Source organism: Podarcis vaucheri (assembly GCF_965113315.1).
Source record: "Podarcis vaucheri genome assembly, chromosome: 9".
NCBI classification, from domain to species: Eukaryota; Metazoa; Chordata; class Lepidosauria; order Squamata; family Lacertidae; genus Podarcis; species Podarcis vaucheri.
Window position 1 is genome coordinate 46664299 of NC_138767.1, and position 27019 is coordinate 46691317.

General features: G+C 39.8%; 1 protein-coding gene across 9 annotated transcripts in view; it reads left to right on the forward strand.

Moving 5' to 3' along the window:
* The window catches only part of CLCN3 (chloride voltage-gated channel 3), a 45606-nt gene extending 19474 nt beyond the window's left edge, over positions 1-26132 (forward strand). For 4 of the 9 annotated variants that reach the window (XM_082237203.1, XM_082237204.1, XM_082237206.1 and 1 more), the window contains 12 exons: positions 2304-2464; positions 3078-3177; positions 5046-5233; positions 6567-6689; positions 8365-8571; positions 9540-9620; positions 10629-11174; positions 13496-13682; positions 14820-15218; positions 17317-17533; positions 20770-20845; positions 22270-26132. In XM_082237203.1, coding sequence (XP_082093329.1) covers positions 2304-2464; positions 3078-3177; positions 5046-5233; positions 6567-6689; positions 8365-8571; positions 9540-9620; positions 10629-11174; positions 13496-13682; positions 14820-15218; positions 17317-17533; positions 20770-20845; positions 22270-22428 — 2444 coding nt within the window. In that variant the 3' untranslated portion in view covers positions 22429-26132. The remainder of the gene's footprint in view (positions 1-2303; positions 2465-3077; positions 3178-5045; positions 5234-6566; positions 6690-8364; positions 8572-9539; positions 9621-10628; positions 11175-13495; positions 13683-14819; positions 15219-17316; positions 17534-20769; positions 20846-22269) is intronic. The other 5 variants (XM_082237205.1, XM_082237207.1, XM_082237209.1 and 2 more) reach the window with 3 other exon arrangements.
* Positions 26133-27019: the final 887 nt, after the last annotated feature.

The window sequence follows — 27019 nt, forward strand, 5'->3', positions numbered from 1 at the left end:
CCTTCAGGTTTTTAAAACAACTGCAAATGTGAGCAATATTTTTAAATGGACATTTTCCTAATAATTTCTTGAACTTACAGTTGTGCTGCAAATGTGGATGCCACTTGTGCTAAAATTCTGAAACGTAAGGGGGAAAGAGAAATTGTATTTCATAAATTTATTATTTTGAATCCAGACTTGTGCAATTTAGTAGCTGCAATTTGGTATTGTTGCAGCTCTTAGTCATCCCATTTGGCTGGAAAGCAGCAATCAGGATTTACCTGTTAAATAGGAATACTTCCTCCATATGATATTTGGATTAGTTACTCAATATTCCACCGAGGAAGAGACTTGTCTCAGAGTAAGAACATTAGATTAGAGTAACTGAGATGCGTGGCAGGAAAAGATTGGTGCCTGTGCCATAGCTGAGCCATATTTAATGCAGTACTGTTGAGACATTGCAACAGATGTCTAAATCTGTTTATAGATCTCATTTGTTCAAAGAAAACACTGCTTGTTACAGGGTTACAATTCTGCTATTTGCAGCCTGATCATAATGATTAGGGTTTTTAGTCTACATGAATATGTTTTCCTGAAAATTTGTACAGCCATTCTGTTTATTTAAAACATTTACTTGAGCTGTTTACAGCCATCTTTTTTGACCTTGTGATATCATTTACAGATTGGTTACAGCTGTCAGTCAGGGTTGAGGTGAACTCTGAAATGGGGCTTCAGAGACCAAATTTTAGGCACCACAAATCTACAGTGGTACCTCTAGTTACGAACTTAATTTGTTCCAGAGGTCCGTTCTTAACCTGAAACTGTTCTTAACTAGAGGTGTGCTTTCGCTAGTGGGGCCTCTTGCTGCCGCTGCGCACACGATTTCCATTCTCATCCTGGGGCAAACTTCTCAACTCGAGGTAACTCTTCCAGGTTAGCAGAGTTTGTAACCTGAAGCATTTGTAACCTAAGACGTTTGTAACTCGAGGTACCACTGTATTTGGGATCAGACACCTGACTCTCCAGAGTTATTGCTGATGTGAAATAAATAAGTACTGTAATTTGCCTCCAGTTCCTGACAGTGGCCAGGGAGATGGGAACTATATTTCCCATTATTTCCAGCATACTAAGAGGCTAGCAAACATGCACTTTAAGAGTTTGAAGCTCAATCCTTGTTGCAGTATTCCTGGAGGTTCTCCTTGTTGTCTCCTCAGTAAGTTGTGGAGGTGTGCTGTTAAGTGAGTGGGGACTCAGAATCACAGTCTGCTTGAGAATGAATCTGGAGTTCAGGTTTTTCCAGACAACCATCCAGAAAATAGACCCATTTAATCTGGATGATATCTAGTTGCTGAACATTGAAACTATGGTGGTGTGGCTGAGGCAGAGCTTGTCTCATGTTAGATTCATACTGTGGGCTAATTTGGCATGGCAAATCTTACAACAGTAGAAATAAGTAATATGAACACAGACATGTGTTTTCCGGATTCCTCCCTACTCTGACTACCAGGGCTCTTCTTCCTGCCCCATGCTTCCAGGAGACCGAGAAGGAACTAGAATGCACAGTATTTGGTAAAGCTTGTGTAGTGACCCAACACGAGTAGCAACTACATTCTTGTTCTAAGTGTAGGAGGGAGAAAGAATAAGTGCAGGAAGTTAGCTTTGAGGTATTTTCCCAGGTGTGAGAACACAGCAGGGATTTGTGCCTTGCATGCTTTCTTCTACCAAAAAGAAGCTTAACTGGGAATTGGGTGTGTGTATGGGCTCCTAGAGGCATACATTCACCACAGGTGACATGGTGAATGCTTTCTTACCTGCATTGCTGCCAAATATAGGGATGTTGGGGAGGCATATGAAGTGGAGATGTGCACAGATGGAGCTGTTGTAGAAACCCATTTTCTGTAGCAGTGAAAAAAGGCAGTTCATGCACTGTAGATACAGATATCATATTTAACAGTTGAAGGGCCTAGGCCTTTTTATGTTTTTATATTGTCAACTGCCCTGTGATCTTTGGATGAAGGGCAGTATAGAAATTTAAGAAATAGTAATAGTAATCGTTGTAGTAGTAGAGTAAGCCTTATATAGACAGTTGAAAGAGGTACGTTGTAGATACACAAGTTTGAGATGCTCTTGATACAGCCGTTGAATCATGGATGAGCCCGCAGAATTTTTCCTGATGAGCAGTGTGCTGTATCATCTCAGATCCAGACTATGATATAATAAGAATTTTATTTGATTTAAGTGTAGAATGTTGGCAGCCATAAGTTAAATGGATAGTTATCTTCTTGTACAGAAACTAAGATAAATAAATAATTCTCTTTCCACAGCAGGAACTCATTATACAATGACAAATGGAGGAAGCATTAACAGTACTACACATTTACTGGACCTCTTGGATGAGCCCATTCCTGGGGTTGGAACATACGATGACTTCCACACCATTGATTGGGTGCGAGAGAAGTGCAAGGACAGAGAAAGACACAGACGGGTAAAAACTCTAGGGCACTACTTTTTAAAAAACAACAACAACAACAACAACTGCTTTTACATACTGTTTGATCAGGTTAATGGTTATTTATATAAATGTATAGGAGAGGTGTCATCTGTAGTGTGTTGGTGCAAATTGAATTTTGAGTCACAGTAGTAGCTGACACTGCAATGATTCATTGCTGGATCATTTTTTTAAAAAAATTATTCTCTTGAGTGTTCTTCTGAGCATAAGAAGTAGGAACCCTTGCCTCCCTCTATATCAAGCTGTTGCTGGGGGCAGGGGACAACATAGTAGAAGCAGTGGGGTGGGGGGAATGAGCAGGAAAGGTGGAATTCTGCTTAGGGGTGAATGGCCTCAGCCTTGGAGCAAAAGGTCTAAGGACATCATTGGTAGCCAAAGGGTTTGACTTCTCCAACATCTGACAGCTGGCCACAGATTGACAACTTGAAAAAGCATTTTATAATTGGCATTAGAACTTGACGAGGTTCAGGATCCTGTCCCACACAATTCAGAAAGGGGCCATAGCTCAGCAGCAGAACACAAACTTGTCGTATAATTTGTTAATCAAATAAAGATTTGTAATATACCAGGTAATATTTTGTTTCTACAGATCAATAGCAAGAAGAAAGAATCGGCCTGGGAGATGACAAAGAGTTTGTATGATGCATGGTCAGGATGGCTAGTTGTGACACTAACTGGATTAGCATCAGGTAGGGACAACTTGAAGGAGCTGTCTAGTTTTTGTAGAACCCCTGGTGAAATTTGTGATATTTACAGTGCAATCACATATATGTATACTTAGACATAAGTCTACATTGAGTTCAGCGGGGCTAACTTGCAGACAAGTGGGTATAGGAGTGCAGCCCTCACCTCTGATCATTATAATATTGGCAGTCTACAGTATGTGAGGCAACAATAAGGGTGAAAGCTATGATCAGTGCAGTAAGGCATGCAGTAAATTATAAATATGTCACTCTTCTACCCTAAGACGCCAGACCATTTTGTGTCTCTTCTCACTTCACTTAGATGAATGATTTTGACCTGCATCCTGTATTCTTTTTCTTATTTCTGCTGAATGTCCATTGACTTCATGAGTGCAACATCAAAAATTGGAGTATTCTAGAGTATGAAACATTTGAAGATCTTGGTGTTCTTTGGTTGCCCTGCCAAGTTAAATATTAGCATACATGCAGGAAACAATGAAATTTTCCTTCCTTGTACAAAACAAGTCAAGCTGGTTATAAAGTTTTATTTTTTTAGAACTAAAAGACTGAGTAAAGAATGTTTTATTAAAGGCTTTGAGAATCATCCTCTTTAGATTATGGCCTGGTCCTTATGCAACACTCCCAATCCAACAAAATATGGATTGTTGGAGTATGAGCAAGCAATGAGCTTAAGTTCTTCCCCCACCCTGCTTCCCATACTTTCCCTTTCCATATGTTGCGCTTCAGAGGAGATGTCCTGGTTTCTTAAACCACAGTTTTCTGTGATGTCAAAATGGGGAAACTACTTTTAAGTGCTGCTTACAAAGCAGTTGTAAAACTCTGCAGGGCTCCAAACCACTCAGATTTCAACTAATCCAAATGCGGCACCTAAACTGGTGACTGGGAGTAGCCACCAGGACCATATAACACTGGTCCTAAAGGATCTTCACTGGCTCCCAGTACGTTTCCAAGCACAATTCAAAGTGTTGGTACTGACCTTTAAAGCCCTAAGCTTCCTCTGCCTAGTATACCCGAAGGAGCATCTCCACCCCCATCTCTCAGTTCAGCTACTGAGGTCCTCCTCCGAGGGTCTTCTGCTGGTTCCCTCACTGCGAGAAGTGAAGTTACAGGGAACCAGGCAGAGGGCATTCTTGGTAGTGGCGCCCACCCTGTGGAACACTCTCCCATCAGATGTCAAGGAAATAAATGACTATCTGACTTTTATAAGACCATAGCTGTCAACTTTTCCCTTTTCTTGCGAGAAATCCTATTTGGAATAAGGGAATTTCCCTTAAAAAAAGGGAAACGTTGACAGCTATGTATAAGACAACTGAAGGCAGCCCTGTTTAGAGAAGCTTTTAAGGATTGATGTTTTTATTATGTTTTTAGATATGTTGTAAGCTGCCCAGAGTGGCTGGGGAAACTCAGCCAGATGGGTCAGGTATAAATAACATTCTTATTATTTATTATTATTAAAGAAGAAATGTGATTAATATCCAACTCCCTAGACACTGTTAAGCATTTCAGGATGAGCTCCTGAGGGCTGTGCATGCCTATTTTGTCAAGATCAGGTTATCAGTGACTTTACCCTACAGATTTAATCTTGAAAAGTATGAAGAAAAAATATCCCCAAGTCAGTAATGTAAAACTCTATGGGACATTTCAAAATTAATGACACCATTTATGTTATGTTGGCATTCAGGGTGAAGTGATTGATTTTGTTAACATTAATCTTCTACATTTTGAAGAAGAGTAATCTCAGCTAGGCCTGTTTTTGAACACATTGAGTTTTTATTACATCCTGCGTGAATTGATGGTGATTTTGTCTACTTATGGGCTCTGAAAATGCTATGCCATCTCTCTCACTGAAATAGGTGCATTGGCTGGGTTGATAGATATTGCTGCAGACTGGATGACTGATTTAAAGGAAGGCATTTGTCTTAGTGCCCTGTGGTTCAACCATGAACAGTGTTGCTGGGCCTCAAATGAAACAACATTTGAAGAGCGAGACAAATGTCCTCTATGGAAAACATGGGCAGAACTAATAATTGGTCAAGCAGAGGCAAGTATAGCTCTTCAACTTTTCTTCACTGTCCTTTCTTCACTGACTTAACCTGTCTGTGAATGCCTGCAGATGGTATTTTATCCAACCTCAGCGCCTAGGACTTGCCGATTGCATGGTCGGTGGTTCGAATCCCCGCGGCGGGGTGCGCTCCCGTCGTTTGGTCCCAGCGCCTGCCAACCTAGCAGTTCGAAAGCACCCCCGGGTGCAAGTAGATAAATACGGACCGCTTACCAGCGAGAAGGTAAACGGCGTTTCCGTGTGCTGTGCTGGCTCGCCAGATGCAGCTTGTCACGCTGGCCACGTGACTCGGAAGTGTCTGCGGACAGCGCTGGCTCCCGGCCTCTAGAGTGAGATAAGCGCACAACCCTAGAGTCTGTCAAGACTGGCCCGTATGGGCATGGGTACCTTTACCTTTTTAAAAATGATTTAATATATAATGAAAGATTAAGGAGAATCCTATGTTCAGAGAACATTTCAGTGCCTTGTGCACATGCTGATGGGTATGGAGAGTGGGAGTGGGGGAGTTTTGGCATTTTTCAGAAATTCAGCAGCCCGAAACATGTATGCATGAGAATATGTCAATGAAATTACAAAACTGACTTACTGAAAGCTGTAGGTGCAGAAACTCCTGACAGTATGAAAATATCCTAAATGTTTGGCTGCCATTTAAGAAGAAGAAGAAGAAGAGTTTGGATTTGATATCCCGCCTTTCACTCCCTTTAAGAATTCTCAAAGCGGCTAACATTCTCCTTTCCCTTCCTCCCCCACAACAAACACTCTGTGAGGTGAGTGGGGCTGAGAGACTTCAAAGAAGTGTGACTGGCCCAAGGTCACCCAGCAGCTGCATGTGGAGGAGCGGAGACACGAACCCGGTTTCCCAGATTACGTGACTACCGCTCTTAACCACTACACCACACTGGCTCTGCTGCTGTTGCTGTTTTTTTGCACAATCTGTTACATGTGTTTGAAAAAGACCTTGTGCTTCAGAGTGAGCCCATAATGCAGGGGGAGGGAACCTGTGACAACTTCCACCAGGACCAGCCAGCCAGGACCACAAATGATGAGAGCTGCAGCCCAGCAAGTTTGGGGTGGGGTGGGGCACAGGTTCTCCACCTCTGCTTTAATCACTTGTTGGCATAATGGGAGAAGAGTGCTGACATGTAGGCTTGTACTATAGCCAATGACCACCTCACCCTATCCTGTTGGCTGTACCGTAGTTGCTTTGCTTAAAAAGAAAAGACATTTTGTGTCAAAACTCACTGCAAATTAAGTTACTATGTGGTAGCTAACTCAAATTTGTTAACTGTCTGTTCTGTTTGCTTTCTTTCAGGGCCCAGGCTCCTACATTATGAACTACATCATGTATATTTTCTGGGCCTTGAGCTTTGCTTTCCTAGCCGTTTCTTTAGTGAAGGTGTTTGCCCCTTATGCATGTGGCTCTGGGATTCCAGAGGTAGGCTTTCCATTACAATTATCCTTAAAAGTGTTTAAGGAAAGTTGGTAAAGAGAGAAATGCTGTCACATAGAACTTACTACCGTATTTTTCTCTCTATAACACACAAATTTTTTCTCCTAAAAAGGAAGGGGAAATGTCTGTGTGTGTTATTGAGCGAATGTGTGGTCCCTGGAGCCGACTGGCGCGAGTGGAGGCAAAAATCAAATCGCGTCTCAGAGAAGGGAAACCAGAAAAGAGGAAGCGGCTGCTTTCCTGCATTCTGCCTCAGGGTCTTACTGCCCACCCTCTTCTGTTTCGTTGCTGTGTTTGCTCAAACAGAACAAAGAGCAGGGAAAGCCCCTCCCCTCCAGGCAAGCAGAGGGGAAAGCAGAGCGTCCGTCCTTCTAATTCCTCTCTGTGCTCTGGTGCTGCTGCTGCTGAGTCTAGGGACTCGCAGGCAGCCGGAAAACATGCAGGTGGGGGAGAGAGAGAGAGAGAGAGAGAGAGAGAGAGAGAGAGAGCTGGCTGGCTTGGGTGGGTGCGTGGGGAAAACTTTTGCCTTCCTTTCCTCCCTCCCGTTATACCCCACTCCTGCATTCTTAGCCCTTCTGTGTTTTTCCTTCCTTCCCCATTTAAAATGTGGTTAAAAAGCATGGATCCACATGGATCCTCAGGATCTTTGCATTGGGTCACCCCAAATTCACCATCAGATCACATAGCATGTCCATGGCTACAGCCTGCACCAAAAAAATCACGCACCCATTGTTGCCTGGGGCTGCAATGGTGCAAAAACGTGGTTACAAAGCATGGATCCACAGGGATTCTCGGGATTTTTGCATTGGGTCACCCCAAATTCACCATCAGATCACATCTCTGTGGCCACAGCATGAAGCACAAAAATGATACATCCACTGTTTCATTCAGAATGTTTTCCCCCATGTTTTCCTCCTCTAAAAACGATGTGCGTGTTATGGTCAGGTGCGTGTTATAGAGCGAAAAATACGGTGCATGTTTATAAATAATAATGTACAAAATAAAGTATTGGGACTCTGATTGTGGTTCAGGACTTAATTTGTGTATTTAAGGCTGCAATTCTATGACCCCTGGGAAGGGGTGTCAAAGGCCATAAGACACATTGGAGTTCCTTTTCGGATGTTGGAGATAGATCTGAAACAGTGTGGAAGAAATACGACGACCACTTATGACAGCTTATATTTTGCCTATGCCACCTATAACAGTTATATTAGGTTATATAGCTGATACAGGTGATTGAAATCTTAAACATCATAGCACAAAGTGAAATAGCGAAAACGGGGGGCGGGGGCGGAAATAAATCTAGGACTAGATATAGAAAAGAAGTTAAAAGAGCTGTGGAAATTAATTTTATTTTGTCAAACTTGCACACTTAATTATATTTTGAATGAATAAATTCCATGCAGAAGGTTTAATATAATATAAGCATCTGAATAATTTCTAGTGTATTTGTTGTAGTTGTGCAGGATCACAGACTAATATATTTCTGTCTTTTAAAAGACTTTTTAAAAAATGGATTTGAGAATTTAGAGTGGTTATTTTTGTTCCAGCAGCTGTGTAATTTAAGTTTTGAACAAGTTATGTTTTCTGAGATATGTGTTCAAAATTTTCATGAAAAGCCTAAATTATTATTTTAATGTCTATTTCTTTTCTATTCTAGATCAAAACTATATTGAGTGGCTTCATCATTAGAGGATACCTGGGCAAGTGGACCTTGATGATAAAAACAATCACTTTAGTCTTGGCTGTAGCCTCAGGTTTGAGTTTAGGAAAAGAGGGTCCTCTAGTACATGTTGCCTGTTGCTGTGGAAATATCTTTTCCTACCTCTTTCCGAAGTATAGCACAAATGAAGCAAAAAAAAGGGAGGTGTGTCTTTCTTATAAAATTATACATTTATAATAATTCATTCTTATGAAAAGGAAGTAGTGAATAAACATGTTTATTAATCCAATTGCAGTTAAATAATTGCGGCTAAAATAATTGCTGTTTTTCTTAATTGAATAAAGTAGTAATCTACAGAGAAAAAATGAGGTTAATTCTAGAAATACTGGTATTTTGAAATTGTTCAGGGTCTTACCTCATGTATAATTTTGCACTGCTCTCATATTTGTAATAAATTGGCAGTATGAACCCCAGGGCCCAGTGCTGTCTGCTGTTCTGCAGTGGCAAGAGCATAGGATTGGGCCCCAATGGCTGCCTCACCCCAATGGTGTAATCTGGTTCTAAGGAAAGGCCTGCATGTGGCACAAGGGGCTTTCATTGATGCAAAGAGGGTTCAGCAACCTATGGAATGTATACATTCCCTGTGTATGGCCCTGTGCCTTCAGTGCTGCTGGTATAAATTTGTTCTTGCAAAAGTGTGCAGCAAGGAGCCTTAAATAGACCCCCCCCCCCAAAAAAAAACACACACCTGGAACACAATTTGACAACTATGCCACATTTTTTGGCGCATATATATCGTAACTATGTGAGTGCATAGGATCAGGCTCTCAGATTCCAGTGCCACAGTCTTCCCTTCCTCGGGAGCACATTCTTAAAAACACATTTGGTCAGATAATAGAGCTCTTCCTAAATTATATTCTCTGAATTCTAGAATTGGTCTTGGGGAAAGCTCTAAGCTAGTCACACATGGCCAGTTGTGACTAACTTAGAGAAAGCAACATCTTCCAATCTTAAGTTAAGAAGAAACCACATGATCCTAATCAGTTATGAAAGATGGTTTTTGCTGCTATGGTGTTTATATATGCCCAGTGTTTGTGAATAAGTCATAACTGAACTATTTACATTTAAGATTTTATTTCAAACAACCTAAAGCTATGTAATCCTTTTTACAGGTATTATCAGCTGCTTCAGCAGCAGGTGTATCAGTAGCCTTTGGTGCCCCCATTGGTGGAGTCCTTTTCAGCCTAGAAGAAGTATGTATAAAAATCTCTGAAAAAAATGTGTATTCCGTTACATGACCCACTCAAAGTCAGTCTCTCTACGTACATAACAATGCAGGTCTAAGCTTAGCACAGTTTCACTCAATGTGTACTCATTGCAGGACTATTTGGTGGTAAATGAGAGATAAATTTAACTTTGTAGTACAACCCTTGCAAATAAGGTGACCAGAAGTTACTACTAGGCAACAAAAGATACTACTAGATTCACTGCCTAAACCTGATGTTAGCCATTTATGGCATGTCCACAAAAAGAAAGAATAACCTTTCTGATTTATAAAATTTCCTTTGCCTAGTCACCTGAGCCAAATTCTACTTCTCAAAGAGTACTAGGCAAGTAGCTATTTATTGCTGTTATTCCTAAAGAGCTAGAAGCTCCTCAGAAATTCTCTGCATGTAATGTTTCCATTCTTCCTGTCTTCACTGAAGCTCTACTCGTTGCTGGCAGTGCTTGGTGTGAACTTGATAGCGCATTCCAGATACGCCAAAGTGGTGCAGACATGCATGGGTTGACGGAATCCAGCTCATGATGTAGCAGCTATGTAGTTTTTCATGCACCTTAGCGTCCAGTTCAGTCTTATCTTTACTGTGACACCACTAAGCTGTTTTCGGCAACTTTGGTAATATGGGCTGCTTTGTGGACAGTTCTTGGGCTTGCCATACAGTTAAGCAATAGTGAAACTGCTTCAGTCAGGCTTATCCTGAATCTGCCATATTTGTCTGTAGAAATTGGTGCAGAATCTGTGCACGACTAACCCATTATCCTGACTGCTAAAACATTGCTCTAGTTTAAAATATTTTAATGTCAGTCATTTCAATGCTTGAAGTGATGTCTGTGTTATTACAAAGCATAAAGTAGCATTCAACATTAGCTGCTGATGTTGATAATAAACAGTTTCCCTTACCTGTTATAAGCTTAGCGAAATGAGCAGATTTGCACAATAGATCCATTTGTATTATTTATTCTCTTTTTGTCTCTTGTAGGTCAGTTATTATTTTCCACTGAAAACTTTGTGGAGATCTTTTTTTGCTGCTTTGGTGGCTGCATTTGTGTTGAGATCAATCAATCCTTTTGGTAACAGTCGCCTAGTTCTTTTCTATGTTGAATACCATACTCCATGGTACCTGTTTGAACTGTTGCCATTCATTCTTCTGGGGGTATTTGGTGGGCTGTGGGGAGCATTTTTCATCCGTGCAAACATCGCTTGGTGCCGTCGACGCAAATCAACAAAATTTGGAAAATATCCAGTTCTGGAGGTCATTATTGTAGCAGCAATAACCGCTGTCATTGCTTTTCCAAATCCATACACCAGAGTCAACACCAGTGAGCTTATTAAAGAACTCTTCACAGACTGTGGCCCCTTGGAATCTTCCTCCCTTTGTGATTACAGAAATGACATGAATGTCAGTAAAATAGTAGATGATATTCCTGATCGTCCAGCAGGCACAGGAGTGTATTCAGCTATATGGCAGCTGTGTTTAGCCCTTATATTTAAGATTATAATGACAGTCTTCACCTTCGGTATCAAGGTAAGATATAACAAGCAATATTTCTCTGCCCATTGCCCTTTTTGTTTTCATGTTCAAATCTTGAGCTCTCTCTTTCTAACACTCCAATCCTATACACACCTGACAGTAAGTCCCCACTGAACTCAATAGGATTTATTTCTGAGTAGACAAGCATAAGATTGTGCTGTTAATATATATATGTTGTTGTTTAGTCGTTTAGTCGTGTCCGACTCTTCGTGACCCCATGGGCCAGAGCATGCCAGCACTCCTATCTTCCACTGCCTCCCGCAGTTTGGTCAGACTCATGTTTGTGGCTTCGAGAACACTGTCCAACCATCTCGTCCTCTGTCGTCCCCTTCTCCTTGTGCCCTCAATCTTTCCCAACATCAGGGTCTTTTCCAGGGAGTCTTCTCTTCTCATGAGGTGGCCAAAGTATTGGAGCCTCAGCTTCATGATCTGTCCTTCCAGTGACCACTCAGGGCTGATTTCCTTAAGAATGGATGCGTTTGATCTTCTTGCAGTCCATGGGACTCTCAAGAGTCTCCTCCAGCACCATAATTCAAAAGCATCAATTCTTCAGCGATCAGCCTTCTTTATGGTCCAGCTCTCACTTCCATACATCACTCCTGGGAAAACTATAGCTTTAACTATACGGACCTTTGTTGGCAAGGTGATGTCTCTGCTTTTTAAGATGCTGTCTAGGTTTGCCATCGCCTTTCTCCCAAGGAGCAGGCGTCTTTTAATTTCGTGACTGCTGTATACCTATATATATATAGGTAGATACAATTTAGAAGGAAAGAGCACTATATAAATAAAGTTTCATTAAAGATTGGGTTTCTATTCCTTTCCCCCCTATTCTTAGCTGGTACATTATTGAGAAAGTCTATCTTAATGTATTGCATGTGCCTTTTTGTAAGATATGCAGCAAAGTTTAATTTAGTATGAAGGACAAATGATATCTTGTTCAGTGAGGAATACAAACATGTTGAAATTGGAGATTCCAGATAAGGAAGACAAGCACTGATGTGTTCTCCTGCACAATTGTGTGGGAAGGGAAGGCCTATTTTCAGAAGCTAAGTTCTTTATTGCTTATACCGGTAAATGTTGAACTCCAGCAAGAATGGTTGTTGATGTTCAGAAGACATTGCACATATCTTCCATGTTTGCATTAGTTCGTTCATTGGCTAATAAGATTAAAACTAAATACAGTATATTCCAGGTTTTGGAAGGCCCAGTTAGATGCATGGACAAGCATTGCGCTAAAGTCAAATTACAGTATGCTATAGGGTTCATGTACTATTTTGGATTGTAGGCTGCATCATCTAGAAGGAAACCAGATTTAGATGTGTGTGCTGGTTTCTAGGAACTTGAAAAAATAAACAAGCAGTGTAGACTTGATGTAATGTTAGATATGACTTTAAGAATATTTCGAATGCAGGGGTTTTTTTTGTCTTTGAAACAATTGGCTATTCAGTAGAAAGATTGTTGCCAGCTGTGGCAGCCTCCGTGGGAAAGTATGCTGCAGTAATGCACTGGCTCTGAAATACTGCAGTGAAAAGAGGAACTGGGGCAGGGGGTGAGGAGGAGGTTAACATACTGGAGCACTGACTGTCCCCATGTTGGGGATGGGAAGAGAATCTGTGTAATTAAGGAAGTGGATTTTGACAGCTTTTCCCACCAAGAGCTAACGATGATGCTAACGATGATGCTACAGTCTGCTAAAGGTGTCTGCATGGCTACAGAGAGCTGTATTGTATCTATTGGGTTGTGCTTCCCAAAAATGGCATTCCAAATGTACTGCCCTTGGTTCAGCTGCACCTCATGTTGTATCTACCCCACCATGAAGCCTCAACAGTTTAGTGATTATTCCCAGACATCAGTAGAGCCTTAGTTAGCTTAGAATTCTTGGTGGGGAAGATGGAGGCTTTCACACTTCTTCAGTAAACTTCCCATCCCATCATAAGAATGTTTTAATGTTGTATTTTAATCTTGTTTTTAAATTGTATTCATTCAGCTTGTTTTTATTATTGCTTGTTAGCCGCCCTGAGCCCGGCCTTGGCTGGGGAGGGTGGGGTATAAATAAAATTTATTATTATTATTATTATTATTATTATTATTATTATTATTATTGAGGAGGAAAGAGGCAGCCGAATCCAAACTTTGTGGGGGCTTCTGGCTCTGGAATCTTTCACACAACCCGGTGGCCTATGTACTGTAACAGTGATCGGGAACCTGTTGCTGTCCAGATCTGATAAGCAACAGGTTCCCTATTTCTGTTCTTAAAAGGCGTAAACATTTCCTTTACAAGGTCACAGTCTTCCTTGGCTTTCTCTTTCTCTTAGGTGCCATCAGGTTTGTTCATACCTAGTATGGCCATTGGCGCAATAGCTGGGAGAATCGTGGGAATCGCTGTGGAGCAACTTGCATATTATCACCATGACTGGTTTATCTTCAAGGAGTGGTGTGAAGTTGGAGCAGACTGTATAACCCCCGGCCTCTATGCTATGGTTGGTGCTGCTGCATGCTTAGGTAACTAAATCAGAACACAGTAAATGGAAGGGATTAGTCCCCTTTTCAACTGCTTAAATAGGCAAGTTATAAAGGGATAAAGCAGAACAAATGGACATGCCCAATGTTTGAAGAGCATGTTGCTTTGAACTGGAAACATGTACAGCACTGAAAAGATACAGTAATTAAAACCACAATGACTATAAGCCCATCTTATGGGCATGCAATGCTGTATTTAATCACAACTTTTAAAAAACCAGCCCTCATCTCTAAAAGTTTGAATGTGAATTGGAATTAGTATTATTTAAAAGTATGGTAATCCTTGAAATACTTATTCACAAACATCCTTGGGCTGTTTCCCAGCCCTGACTTTGATATATGAACATAGATTCAGCCATTTATGCATTGGGAATCATGATGTGGAAGGTAATAAAACCCCTTATGAATACAAACTTAGAGTTGTAAATTGGCTATACTACCAGATGACTCCTGGCAACTGGTGCTGCCACTTCTGGTTTTGGCAGATTAAATTTTGAGTAAATGAACAGACAGGCTTTAGTCAATTCATCTTTGGAAAAATGTTAAACTAGTAATAGAAGTCCTCCTTCTGGTGGAGGAAGCTGTGGACAAGGAGGATCAGTCCGTTTTGATTTTCCTTCCCAGTGTGATATGTCAGCATTTTTTGTATTCCAATTTGATTTTGCAAACCATCTGATTGCATATTATTATTATTATTTAAATTGTTTATTGAAATTATCAGTACCACGTAAGCACATTATTAAAACTTGAAACTTAAATATAGTGAAATTCTGGGCATGTCATCTCAGAAGTAAGAGATGTTGAGCTCAATGGGACTTACTCCCAGCTAATGTTAGTTTGCAGTTTGGGGATTAAATTATTTTTAAACATAAAACCAGTCTGTCATTTTCCCTTCTTGAAGATAACTACACCTTTGGGTGACTTTTATTATTATTATTTTTGTGTAGCATTAATATACATTCAAAGTTATGTGCTGCTAATTCCATGTTGAAGTCTTGTGGTGATTGACTAAATACCTGGCTGGCACCTGATGTTATCTGGGTGGCCAGGGAACACCACATTGATACATTATTCCACAAGGATATACTGATCAATCACCTTCTTTTCCCCCCCTTTCAGGTGGTGTGACAAGGATGACTGTATCTCTAGTGGTTATTGTATTTGAGTTGACAGGTGGGCTCGAATACATTGTGCCCCTCATGGCTGCAGTAATGACAAGCAAGTGGGTAGGAGACGCTTTTGGCAGGGAAGGTATCTATGAATCACACATTCGTCTGAATGGATATCCTTTCTTGGATGCCAAGGAAGAATTTACCCACACAACATTGGCAGCTGATGTCATGAGACCTCGAAGAAATGATGCACCCCTGGCAGTGTTGACACAAGATAATATGACAGTGGATGATATAGAAAACATGATCAATGAAACCAGCTATAACGGTTTTCCTGTTATAATGTCCAAAGAGTCCCAGAGGCTAGTGGGATTTGCTCTAAGGAGAGATTTGACTATTGCAATAGGTAATTGAATTTTTGTATTCTGAGTGTGTTGCCCTCCCGTATACCCCCCCCCCAAAGCATTAGTTCAAGAGCAGTCATAGGAGAAATCGGAGGGTTACATGAATTTGGAGGTGGAAATGGGGGTGTGATCCTTGAAAAGCAGCACCAGGCTCTCCATTTTCACACAAAGAGAACCCTACAGTGAACTGTTTCTTCTTCTTAAGCCAAATATGGAAGCTCTAGCACAGCATAGTAGCTTTGGGAGCAGTGAGACTGGGAATCAGACCAAATGAAATACCTACTGCAGCTTTTGCCATACCGAGATTTGAAAGGCATAAAATTCCAGAACTGATTGATATGAAATTATGCCACAGCATAATTACCTAGTAATACCCAAGTGAATTTTATTGTGTACCTTGTTACTACATTTGACTGCCACTTTCAAGTCCAGATATCTAGAAGTTTGTGACATGCACAACTTAATTCTTGTAATAGGGGTGTGCTACATGAATCTTTGTGATTGAAAGTGAATGTCTTTGTGTCCCCACTCCACCATCAAAGAGATTGTCACACAGATATGGCTCGGGGGCAGTTTTGAAGACCTAGAATATAATTTTGCAGTATAGTTGTATGGAGAAGTAGCATTGCTTGCATTACTTTTGTGGATTTAAACATTGAAATGCTTCAGTGAATGAGAGCAGACAAGTTGAAACTTAATCCGGGCAAGATGAAAGCAGTGTTGATTAGGAGTATATCTAGTGTAAGGCTAGGATAACTTGAAGACTCAGGCTTGCAGCTTGGAGGAACTCCTGCATCTGATGTTGCCCCTGAATATTCAGGTGAAGCAGTACCCAGGAGTTTACATAGGCTGCATTGCAGGAGGAATGACCTAGCCGTGATGATTCATGCCTTAGTTACATCTAGATTGGACCTCTTTAATACACTCAATATATGTAGAAAAGCTACACTCTGATTTTAAACCCTTAAGGTTATAAATAACATTTTGGACTAATTTATGGCCACATGGTCCGCCACATTTCTCATGTCACTTGACTTTGACCTGTGCACTGTTTCTTATCTCTAACATTACTATGTGTTTTCCTGGATTTTTACCCTTGTTTGTTTGGAGAATAAATCAAGAATGAACACACACACACACACACACACTTTGAGGGGTGCAAGGTGAAGGGTGCAGGACACATATAACTTTGCTTCCTCTTGATTCCCAAGCCCAGTTAAAAGTTTTGACTTTTTAAATCCTGAAATGTCTGGGCCCAACATACTTCAAGGACTGGTTACACTCTTTTGAACCTACTTGTGTTCTATGATTTTCCTTGCGTTCCCCCCACTGACTGAAGAGTAATGGGCTGTGCTGTGGCACTGAAGCCGTGGAACTCACTACTGTTGACTTTCAACTTGTAGATAGTTTTCCAGGTTTTCCCACCGTGGAAGGAGCTTGCCTTGCCCCTTGCCTGGGGCAAAGCTCCACTTTGCACATAGGTTTCAGAAAGGTGGAGGTGGTTGCACAGGGGTTGTTCTGGCTATATGCGATTTCAGCTTTACACACAATCCTTGGCATCTCACCCTTGCACAAATTGCGAGTTGTCTGTACTTCTTTCTAGGTTCTGGACTGAGACAACCCTCTTCTGGAAGGCTTTTCTGGTTGCCCCAATTAGCTTCCTTTCTTTTTTCTGCATTAAGGATTACTGTCCTGCTAACTTTAACATTTGGTACAACTTCAAACTGTGCTTAAATGTTTCTAGTGGTAGCTGCTTTGGATACTTTTAGTCAAAAGGCAGGTTAAAAATATTTTAATAACAAAACATTGCACCCCCCCTACCATTTTTTAGTGTTTTGAAATGCTACAGTGTGTTTCCTGAATTGAACAATTTGTAGGATTAAATATCTTTATTCTTATTTAGGATTATTGAATTAAATTAACATGACATGGATTACTAAAAGAGAAAATAATCTTTTGTAGTTAGGTTGGGTGGGGCGTGAGGAACACCACCATGTATAGTCCTTTCTTTTTCTTTTTAGATATAGTTTTCACTGTTTTAGACATAAGGGAATAATTCATTCTCTTTCACATATTTGTCTTCTATTGTCCCGATTAAAGAAAGTGCCAGGAAGAAGCAAGAAGGCATTGTTGGCAGTTCCAGAGTCTGTTTTGCCCAGCATACCCCATCACTTCCAGCAGAAAGCCCTCGACCTTTGAAGCTTAGAAGCATTCTTGATATGAGCCCTTTTACTGTGACGGATCACACACCAATGGAGATAGTGGTTGATATTTTCCGCAAACTGGGCCTGAGGCAGTGCCTTGTAACACACAATGGGTGAGTCCAATGATGGGAACTGCTATTTGTATCACAAAGGTTTGGGATTACTTATTTTTTCTATCTTTGTCCTGTTGCTCCTTCAGAAGTCTTAACACCCTAACACTTGTTCAAGTATTAAACATGAGGCAACCGTATAGCAGGGTATTGACTTAGAAGTTATTTTCTCTTATTTTATTTTATTTTTTCAAAGCAAACACAGCCCTTTGCAAATTTCCCACTATTGTCTCCTAGCAGCCCAAAATAAGTCCTGAGAATCATCTGAGGATAATTCATAACACTAGAAGGTTTCTTGTTCTCATTGGTTTACCATGAGAAGAGGGACATACAGAAATTCATGATTTTGGGGGGGTATATTTTGTTCTTAAGATATGGGAATACTTCCATATTGCTTGTGTCTAAAACCATAATATGGAATGGATGTATATACGTCTGCCTCCAGTTAAGATATCGACGCCACTGAACACTACTCCCAGTTCTTCAGCATATATTTGTGTTTTTCTTGGAGGTGGTGCCTCCTCCCCTCTTGCCTTTGCAAGAGCCCTCATGTCACAAAATGGCCCTAGCATCTTTATCATAGTTTGCATTGTCTCTGTGCAGTTAAGTTATGATAATGAAAGCTACATTGCCACTAGTTCTGTAGCTCTTCTTGTTGTGATTTCCCTCCTTTTCAACTGATTGTGTACCCTTCAAACAAATGAGCAGGGGGCTGCATATTGCAAGCAACATGAGTCTGCCCCCAACAGCCCCATGATGAGCTCATTCCCCCCTTTCTGCTTTATATCATAAGACTAGATCTCACAGCCTAATCATACTTGCCTTCTCAGAATGATCCATGAAACTACTGGGTCTCAGACCTGGTTCACATGTAACTTTTTACATGGAACTGCTAATGGGAGTGGCCTACTCAAGTGAGCAGCATGACATCAGTGTTGGAGGGTTATGAAACTTTGCACATCAGCTTCCATGAACCTCCCAAAACTCTGAAACAGAAAATCCTTGCTTACAGCACAGGTGCCATTCTGTTGCATTTACATGTCTTCCCTCTGATACGACATTACTTATGCCAAGTGCATGACTAGGAAGTGGCCTTATACTGAATCAGACTAATGATATAACTCAGTGTGGTTTATTTTGCAATATTGTGGCTCTCCAGGATTTCAGACATTGCCCTCTCCCAGTTCTATATGGAGATGCTGAGTATAGAATTTGATCTTTTTGCATGCAAAGCACGTGTTAATAAGCTGTAAATAACACCAATAACAACTACAACTATTTCCACTTTAAAACTATATACATCATGAGTGATATCCATATTCTGGAGAAGCTCATTAAAATCAGTGGCAATGTGTTTACCCAGAATATGACCAATGCTGGATACCGCCTGATATTTTTAGATTATTAATGTATATTCGACTCCAGAGACTGGACATCACTATGTGATCTTGCAATAAACTACTTAAATTTGCTGCCTTAAATAGAGTTTAAGGGGAGAGTATTTATACTTGCCTTCAGCCCAAATTAAACTAACAACACTATGCTCAAAAGTAAGTCTCCTTAGGCTAAGTGAGACTTACACCCAGGTAAGTAGGATTGCATCCTGAAAGCTAAACTGCTATGTATGTATGGGGTTGTGTACACTATTCCTAGAAAATGCTTTTGTAACACTTAAAACCATTGATGAGGCCTGAAGCCCCCTCTGTAGAAGGGGATCTGAAGTGTAGCAAAATATGCTGCTACAACTGGAAGTCCCTCATTTTCCAATGCGGTTATTAACTATGTAGAAATTACTCTATTATATTTCTTAATGAATTATTAAGTGAACATGATAGCAAAAAGTTACTTGCGCTTAATCTGCAGCTGTGTAATGTCCGTATTTGTTTTCTTGCTTCAGCTTGTTAATGTTACTTTGCGTTTGATAATTTTAACAGTGGCCAGATCTCATTCCACTTGTCAGTTTGGGGCAGACCCCCAAATCATCAAGATCACTAAGCAGACTTGTATATTTGCTGCATGTGACTGCATCAGGCAAGGAAATGTGTATGCAGACTGGAAATTTCGATCTCCTTTCCTAGGAAAGAGGTCACAGCAGCTGGAACAGTAAAACAGTTTTAATGCCCCCAACACAATTCTAAGCATTTTAGATGATAGCCAGTGTTAATCATATTCAGATTGGGCCCATTAAGCAAGTCCATTGATTTCAGCTGGTCTACTACGATATGACCCTTTAATTTTTAAGAAGCTGGTTTACAAAAGATTTGTTAATTTTCATGACCTTGAAAAGCAGCTTGCTAGGATGTTTCTCTAAAATTATTTGCGGTTTGGAAAAGGAAAGCTCTGGGTTTTTGGTTTTGCATTTTGGTGATACCACTTGTATCTTAATTGTTCTGTTGCTTTTTATCACGGCTGTGTATATTCTAGGGAATTGTTGTATATGTGCAGGATTTAGTATTGTTCCAGTATGTGGCATGCCAAGAATCTTATTAATAATAATAATAATATTTTTAAAAAGCTTCCAGTTCTGATGGCCTGTAAGAAAAATGTAAAGATGAAATCTAAAGTAATGGAAAGAAACTAAGTAGGACTACCAGGAGTCAGAATGTGGGTTTTTGGCATCCTGTTTAACATCTTGTCCATCTGCTGTTTTCAGCTACTCCCTGGTTTTATTCTTATAAGACATTTATCCCGTCTTCCCCATTCTTGCCTGTTTTCATTCTACCATTCATGCTTAAACAAACAGACCCAAACTAAGTATATGTGAACATATTGATCTAATTTATTCTAAATGCAGAATTCAGGGAGAGGGAGTATGGATTAGCATTTAGGTGCCTGCCTTAAGGACTGTTAATGTGATTAAAATAGAGGCAGGCTTAATATTTTGACCATCAGATGTTTTTAAGAAGGTAAAATGTGCATCTGTAGGAGTAAAAGTTAAGCTTGTTCTTGCATTTCATATTTATAATGGCAGGAAATGTGGAAAGATTGGTTGTAATAATGGTAAAACATCTAGATGTCAGTGCTCAACATGTGTTTGTATCTTAAGTTTAATATGCATTGCGAGACGATGCAGTGGCCTTCAAATCCCTTTTCAGTTAACCTTCCCATTATTAGCATTTTTGCAGTCCATGTTTTCGTTTTACTCCCCCCCCAAAAAAAAAACAAACTTCTTTCATTATGACTGGAGCTCTTTTGTTTGATTTCACACACAGTTATTAGCATAACATGATCTGTTTCAGGATTGTCTTGGGGATCATCACAAAGAAGAACATATTAGAGCATCTCGAGCAACTAAAGCAGCACGTCGAACCCTTGGTGATTAGATATATCAGATCTCCTCATTAGACACTTTAGACATCAGGAAGCATGAAACTTGTGAATTGTTCAGTGTTCTCTTATACTAGCTGAACAACAACAAACCTCCATAAACAAGTATATAGGCCTTATGAATTTGAAATGTGAGCAAAATCCGTTTGTGGGAAAATATGCTAAATGAAGACATGAGCTGAACATTCACTGTTAATTAAAAGTGAATGTTATGCAAGAAAGTGGATTAGCGATTTCAATGATAGAAATTCTGCTATTCCCAAAGGTTCGAGGGTACATCTGTTTTCTGACAAGTTTTGTTGACCTGTGTAAAATAAGCATGTGCCAAAACTCTGTAGGTTTGGGGGTTTCATTTTTAACAAGAGCTGCCAATCAGCCTGCAAACTTCATTGTAGTCTTTGACACCTGAACTAGGACATATTTCAGCATTAGAACTATTTCCTGCCCAGTTGCAGTCACTTTGTGGAGCGACTACTAGAAGGCACTTTATTTCCTGATTAACATCAGCAGTGATAGAATTTGTCATTTGTCCTTCTTGCTGTATTTTATGCTATTTAGATTCTAGTTGCTGCTCTGCAGTAGTTGCTATTAAAACCCGTATTCCAAGTTTGGCTGCTTACATGCTAATTGAACTTGCATTTTATTCTAATACTTCACAAGTGTTTCATGCATCCTATTTAAAAAAAAAAAATTACAGCAAAAAACTACTAACCAGAATGACAAGGTTAGAAGCTCATTCTTTTTTTCCTGCCTCTCCTGTGATAAACCTTTTTAGGACAGCTTCACTCCTTGGTATATAAGTAGTAAAACCTGGATCATAAGAGCACTGTTTCTAATAAGAAAAACGGGGGTCTAAATGTTTTCTTCTTCTTTTTTTCAATTTGAACCTGAAATAAATTAATCTGTGATCATCTCTTCTTCAAACATATGTGCAAGTGCTCTTATGAAGACACCCAAACCAATAGGTTACGCTGGACAGAGCCTCAAAATTGAACTGTCAAGCAATTTTGAGTCCAGCTGTATTCAACCATAATTTCTTTTGGTAATTGGATCAGTATCACTTATTCACACGTTTGTTTTTTCTTTGTTCTCCTTTGTTACTTTTTTGTTGGCATATAATAATCAGCAACAAAAAAATAACTATTAGTGGGCGCAGGCTTGGCTTTTCTTTACTTGGAAGTTGAAAACGGGTTACAGTTTAGTGACCACCCTCTTTAGTATCTTAGTACTGCTGTCGTTTTAAACAAAATGATGGTTGCTTGATGGCAACAAAATGTGTTTCTTGGAATAAGAAAATCAGGCTTTACTGCACTCTGTTCCTGTCAACAAAAAGGATTTGGCTATAAAATTAGCTTGGCTATTTCTTCTGGCTCGTATATTTAATTAGCCATCTTCTATGTGTCTCTTTCCAGGCGCCTCCTTGGCATCATAACAAAAAAAGATATCCTCCGTCATATGGCCCAGACGGCAAACCAAGACCCCGCATCAATAATGTTCAACTGAATTCAGTAACAGAGGAGAGAGAGGAAAGTGAAGAGGAGGTTCATTTGTTGAATAGCACAACACTTTAGCATGAGGCATTGTTTTGCAATGCAAGAGGAAAGCTGGATTTTTGGGGAAGCATGCCGCTGGAATTCAGGAGTTGATTTAGGAAAAAGCGCAGAGTTGGAAAAAGGTTGGTCCTCACAGTAACAAAGAGGGTAGGAGTGAAGTTCTGCAATCTTGCACTGGATGCGTTCTAAGTTGCTAGATCTGCCATGATAGTGCAGTAACAAAGTTGTGTCAGAAGATGGAAGGCTCCATTCTGTACCCTGCTGCTTTAGCATTGAAGAAACTGATTACTAGTCCCTGTTTCTGGAGGGATCATTTTGAATTGAGCCATCTTTTGAATACTGGAAGATTTTGCCCTTTTTACCACAGACAATTGTTGTGTTAACTCATTAAGTGCATAGTTATTTATATCACCTCTTTACATTCCAAAAGAGCTTTTATTTCTCTCTCCCGAGCCCTAACAGAGCCTCTTTACAATTGATGTGCCCTTCTGAAATAGTAGTTTCTCATATTGAGATGTACTGTGACCTGCTGAGTTTGTTCACAAGAAGGAAGTATTTCTTGTGCCATTTAAACTTAAGAGATTGTATATCATGAAATTATTATGGCAGTTTTGATCTACTGCAACAGAAGCAGATTGAGCAGGTAAAATAACTTGTATGAAGCATGTTTGAAATCCTGTAGCTTTTGAGCTGCAGCTTAAACAGCCAAAACCTGTCTCAAAAAGAATGTTGTTGCAAGATGATAACATGACCTGGGCTTATGCAATTTTTTTGTATTAAAAACACTTAAGGCATATACAAATGTTGTGCGGTGTAAGGAAAATACTGCTACTCTATTAAGAACAATTCTATATAAATGTGTCTGGTAACAACTGCATGCTCAAACACTGGAGATTCCCTCCCCTGCCTCAGAATTACGACCCATCACTTTTTGTTCCCTGTTCCTACAAAAATGTAATCATATTTTGCACTAGATATACACTGATATTTGAGCATTATTTTATTTATATTTTTATGAATTAAAATATACTAAATAAAATTAGTTAACAGTGACACAGTTAATTTTACCTTTATAATGTATTTTTTATACAGTAATTCAGAAACCTCCATGTGCAAAGATGGGTTAGGCAAAAGCTTATCAGTGGGGGAAGTGTTTAATATTTCTTTATAATGCAGTCTGCCACTTGATTGATGGCCATAATCTTAAATTACTGTTTGTTTTTAAACAAAGCAGAAATAATGGACCCAACATTTGTAAATAATGCAGGATTTAAAAACAATTATTTTAATTATAAACCTGTTATCGTTTTGATTTTGAATTTCAATAGCTTTAGAACATAACTGCTGAAGTGATAATTCAGTTTTCCAAGTAACAATTGATTCCTACTGCAACTATGTCGGGTTTAAATCCTATCCACAACATATATAATTTACTGGAACATTTTTTGTCTCAATTTCTGGGTTGTATCCACTTGGTGTCCCTCAATTGAGAAAAAGCTCTTGGATGCAGCAGAGTCTTGCCTCAGTGGAAGGGGGATCAAAGCGATCTTTGATGACTTGGCCATTATCTTGCAGCCCCCTGCACCGCTCTCCACATTGTTCTAATGGTCTTCTGTCCTCCAGAGCCGACTGGAGGCAGGTTGTAGGAGGAAAGGGAGATCACTGAAGTTTGCCCCAATCTCTGTTCTGCTGATGGAAGCACCCACTGGATCAAAGAGGCTTCTTTCAGCAGTGGGACACCAATAATAAGCAATCCTTTGTATCTGGAATTTCTACACTGTATTCTACACAAAACATCACTACCACAGTAGCCTGGTTCGCACAACATCCTCTTTCTCCCTGGTCCTTTTTGCTGCTTCAGTGAGCCAAGTCAACGTTTGGCTTAGTATGTTGGCCTTGGGAGCAGCTCATGGTCAGTGAGAAGAGAACTTAACCTTGAGGCCCAGTTGCACGAGGTGCTTAGCCAAAGTTTGGCTTAGCTCGCAGCAGCAAAAAGGACTGGGAAGGAGCAAAGAGGCTGCAGGCTGTGAGCTGCTCTGGGAGCGCAGTCTAGTTAAGCCAAACTTCGGTTTATCATGTGTGAATCAGGCCAAAGACTGGGAGGTGTTACTTTGAGAGTTTTGACCGCAAAAAACCTGAAACATAAATGGGACAGTTTAGAGATGTGACTGGCAGGTGAACATTCCAGAGCATCACATCTCCTGATACCGAGGGCATTTACATTGGCTTTTCAAGCATTATGGGTGAGCATGAAACTGTCAGAATGATTGAGGGCTGTGTGGTAAACTGTTTGCACAGTGTGTAGCGCCTGACTTTGCCCAGTAATCCCCTACCTCACTTCCTAAGCCCATTTGGAAACACTGAAAATTCACAAGGTATGTGTAAGGTAGCCAGGGAAGCATCTTTTAATAAAAAGAACCAGGTGCCCTAAGTACTGCATATATGTTTGTGTAACACCAGGTGTGTTTGTGTATCTCAGGCCTGTTGCCTGAGTAAGCTCTTTTTTATTTGCAAATCATTTGACACTAGAGTATCTGCCTGAGGAAAACATGTTCCAAAGGAATACCAGAGTAAATTTGGTGAAGTCGGCAGGAATGCAACTAAGAACTGTAAACAAGTGCTTTGCTAAGTGGTCCAAATACTAATAATTGTTTAGGCGTAGCTTTTAAAATCGATAGATTAATATTTCTTTGCAGTGCCTAATTGGCCAATGTGATTTAGAAAGCTTTGCTTTCGAAGCTTTGCTTTGAACTCTGAGCTGAACCTTTGCCAAAGCTATACTTTTTGGCACGGTACATTGGGCCGAATCCAAAGATTCCCAGCCTTTGATGGGAGCCCCCTGTCAGAGAAAGGGAAACTTTGGGTCCAAGCTATTGTTTTTTAAAATTGGTAGTAATGATACCTTCCTTGTTTACTTGCCTGGGTATTAAACTGGAACACTTGTTCCTTTGGAGGCTTTTATTGTCTAAATCAGTGTTAACTGAACAGAATTTGGTTAATGTATAGACAACGTTCAGGAGACTACTTATGATGTTTCTAACACTTTCTTTAAAAGTAAAAACTCTTTCACCCTGGTTCTTATCATGTATATCTAAAATAAACTTACTTTCGCCAAGTAACTTGCTTTAATTTGAAATCCTCCTGTCCTGTTCAGTATGAAACTTTCACATAGCTACTTGCTTTAACGAGTTTTTTTGGGGTATAAATTCAGTGCCCTCAGACTAGCTGTTGCAGCGTGAAGTGAAAAGATACTAATTCATGCCCCAGATCACTTACTTAAATGTTAAGACCTTCACATCTATACTGTGCCGATCTAATGCACTGTTTGCTGTTCTTACCTGCTCAGTTTTCCTCACTAGCACATGACGAGTTTGTTTGTCATGGTGCATTAAGAGACTCTGGAACTGAACTAAGTGTGCCTGTGCATTGCGCTTAAAAGCAGAGGGTATATACTAATGTAAAAATTTGCAGGGCCTTATTCAAGTTGAACAGGATGTGGTGTTTGAGGGTATCGCCATCTTTGTTTTGTTTATAGCAGTTCAGTTGGTTCATGAATGCATAGTTTGTTAATCTGTGATATTTCCTAGACCTGTATTAAACATTAATCCTAATGTTTTTATTTATACTAGTGTGATATAGTTGCATATCATTACAGTAAAATAAAGAACCTATTACTGTGATGATTTCATTATAAAAATGTATTAAATTTTTCTGTATGACCATTTTGGTTTTGACTTTTTTCATTACTTAATTACTCATTGGCTATACAAAGTACATATGCATTTATCTGAAGATTTGGGAGGTACTGTCAAACATACCAGAATGGAAGAATGTTAAAACACAGCTTTTTCCGTTCTTGCATTTGCTTAGTGAATGAGCAGAAAGAGCACAAACACCTTTTTTTAAGTGGAGGAACTAAACTGCAGATTGATCTAGCTCTATAATAATCAATTGTAAATTACCCTTTTGTATTAGATTCCTGTCCTCCATTTTCTTCCACATAAAAAGGGTTTAGGTGAAAACAAAAACCATGAGGCAAAACCTTGAATGTGACCAAAAGCAAAGTCAGCACAATGTCACAGAAATTCAGTAGATTAGTATTACACAATCTGCCACCAGTAACTTTTGTTTGTTGGAAAGGTATGCTAAACAATTATTTACTTGCTGCTCTGCCAAAAATGGCTTTTAGAAGCATTTGCCATCTGTTGAAGAGGAGGTTTTGTTGGCTGGATCTCTCCCCACACCTGGCTTCCCCCAATTTTGTAGGTGTAAGCTTCTCGCCGCCTTCATTTGGCCTCAACAGAGACTTGGTTTTAAATTTAACTTTTTGTGAACCACTTGGGATAAGAGAGCAGAGTATAAAACGTAAATAAAGGGCCAAAGAAAAAAGAACCACCAACCACCACCAACTTTGTTCTGGCACTAAAGAACAATTTTTCTCTCTACCTTTTTTTGCTTCCTCTGTGTGTGTGTTCCAAAGTCTGATGGCAGTGAGTTTCTTTTTTAATAGACATGAGTTGCTTCGAGATAGTAATTGTCTAAAAAAGTAGGATAACCATATTAAGTAAATACTTCATCAAATGTGAAAATGCAGGAATTTTGTTTATAG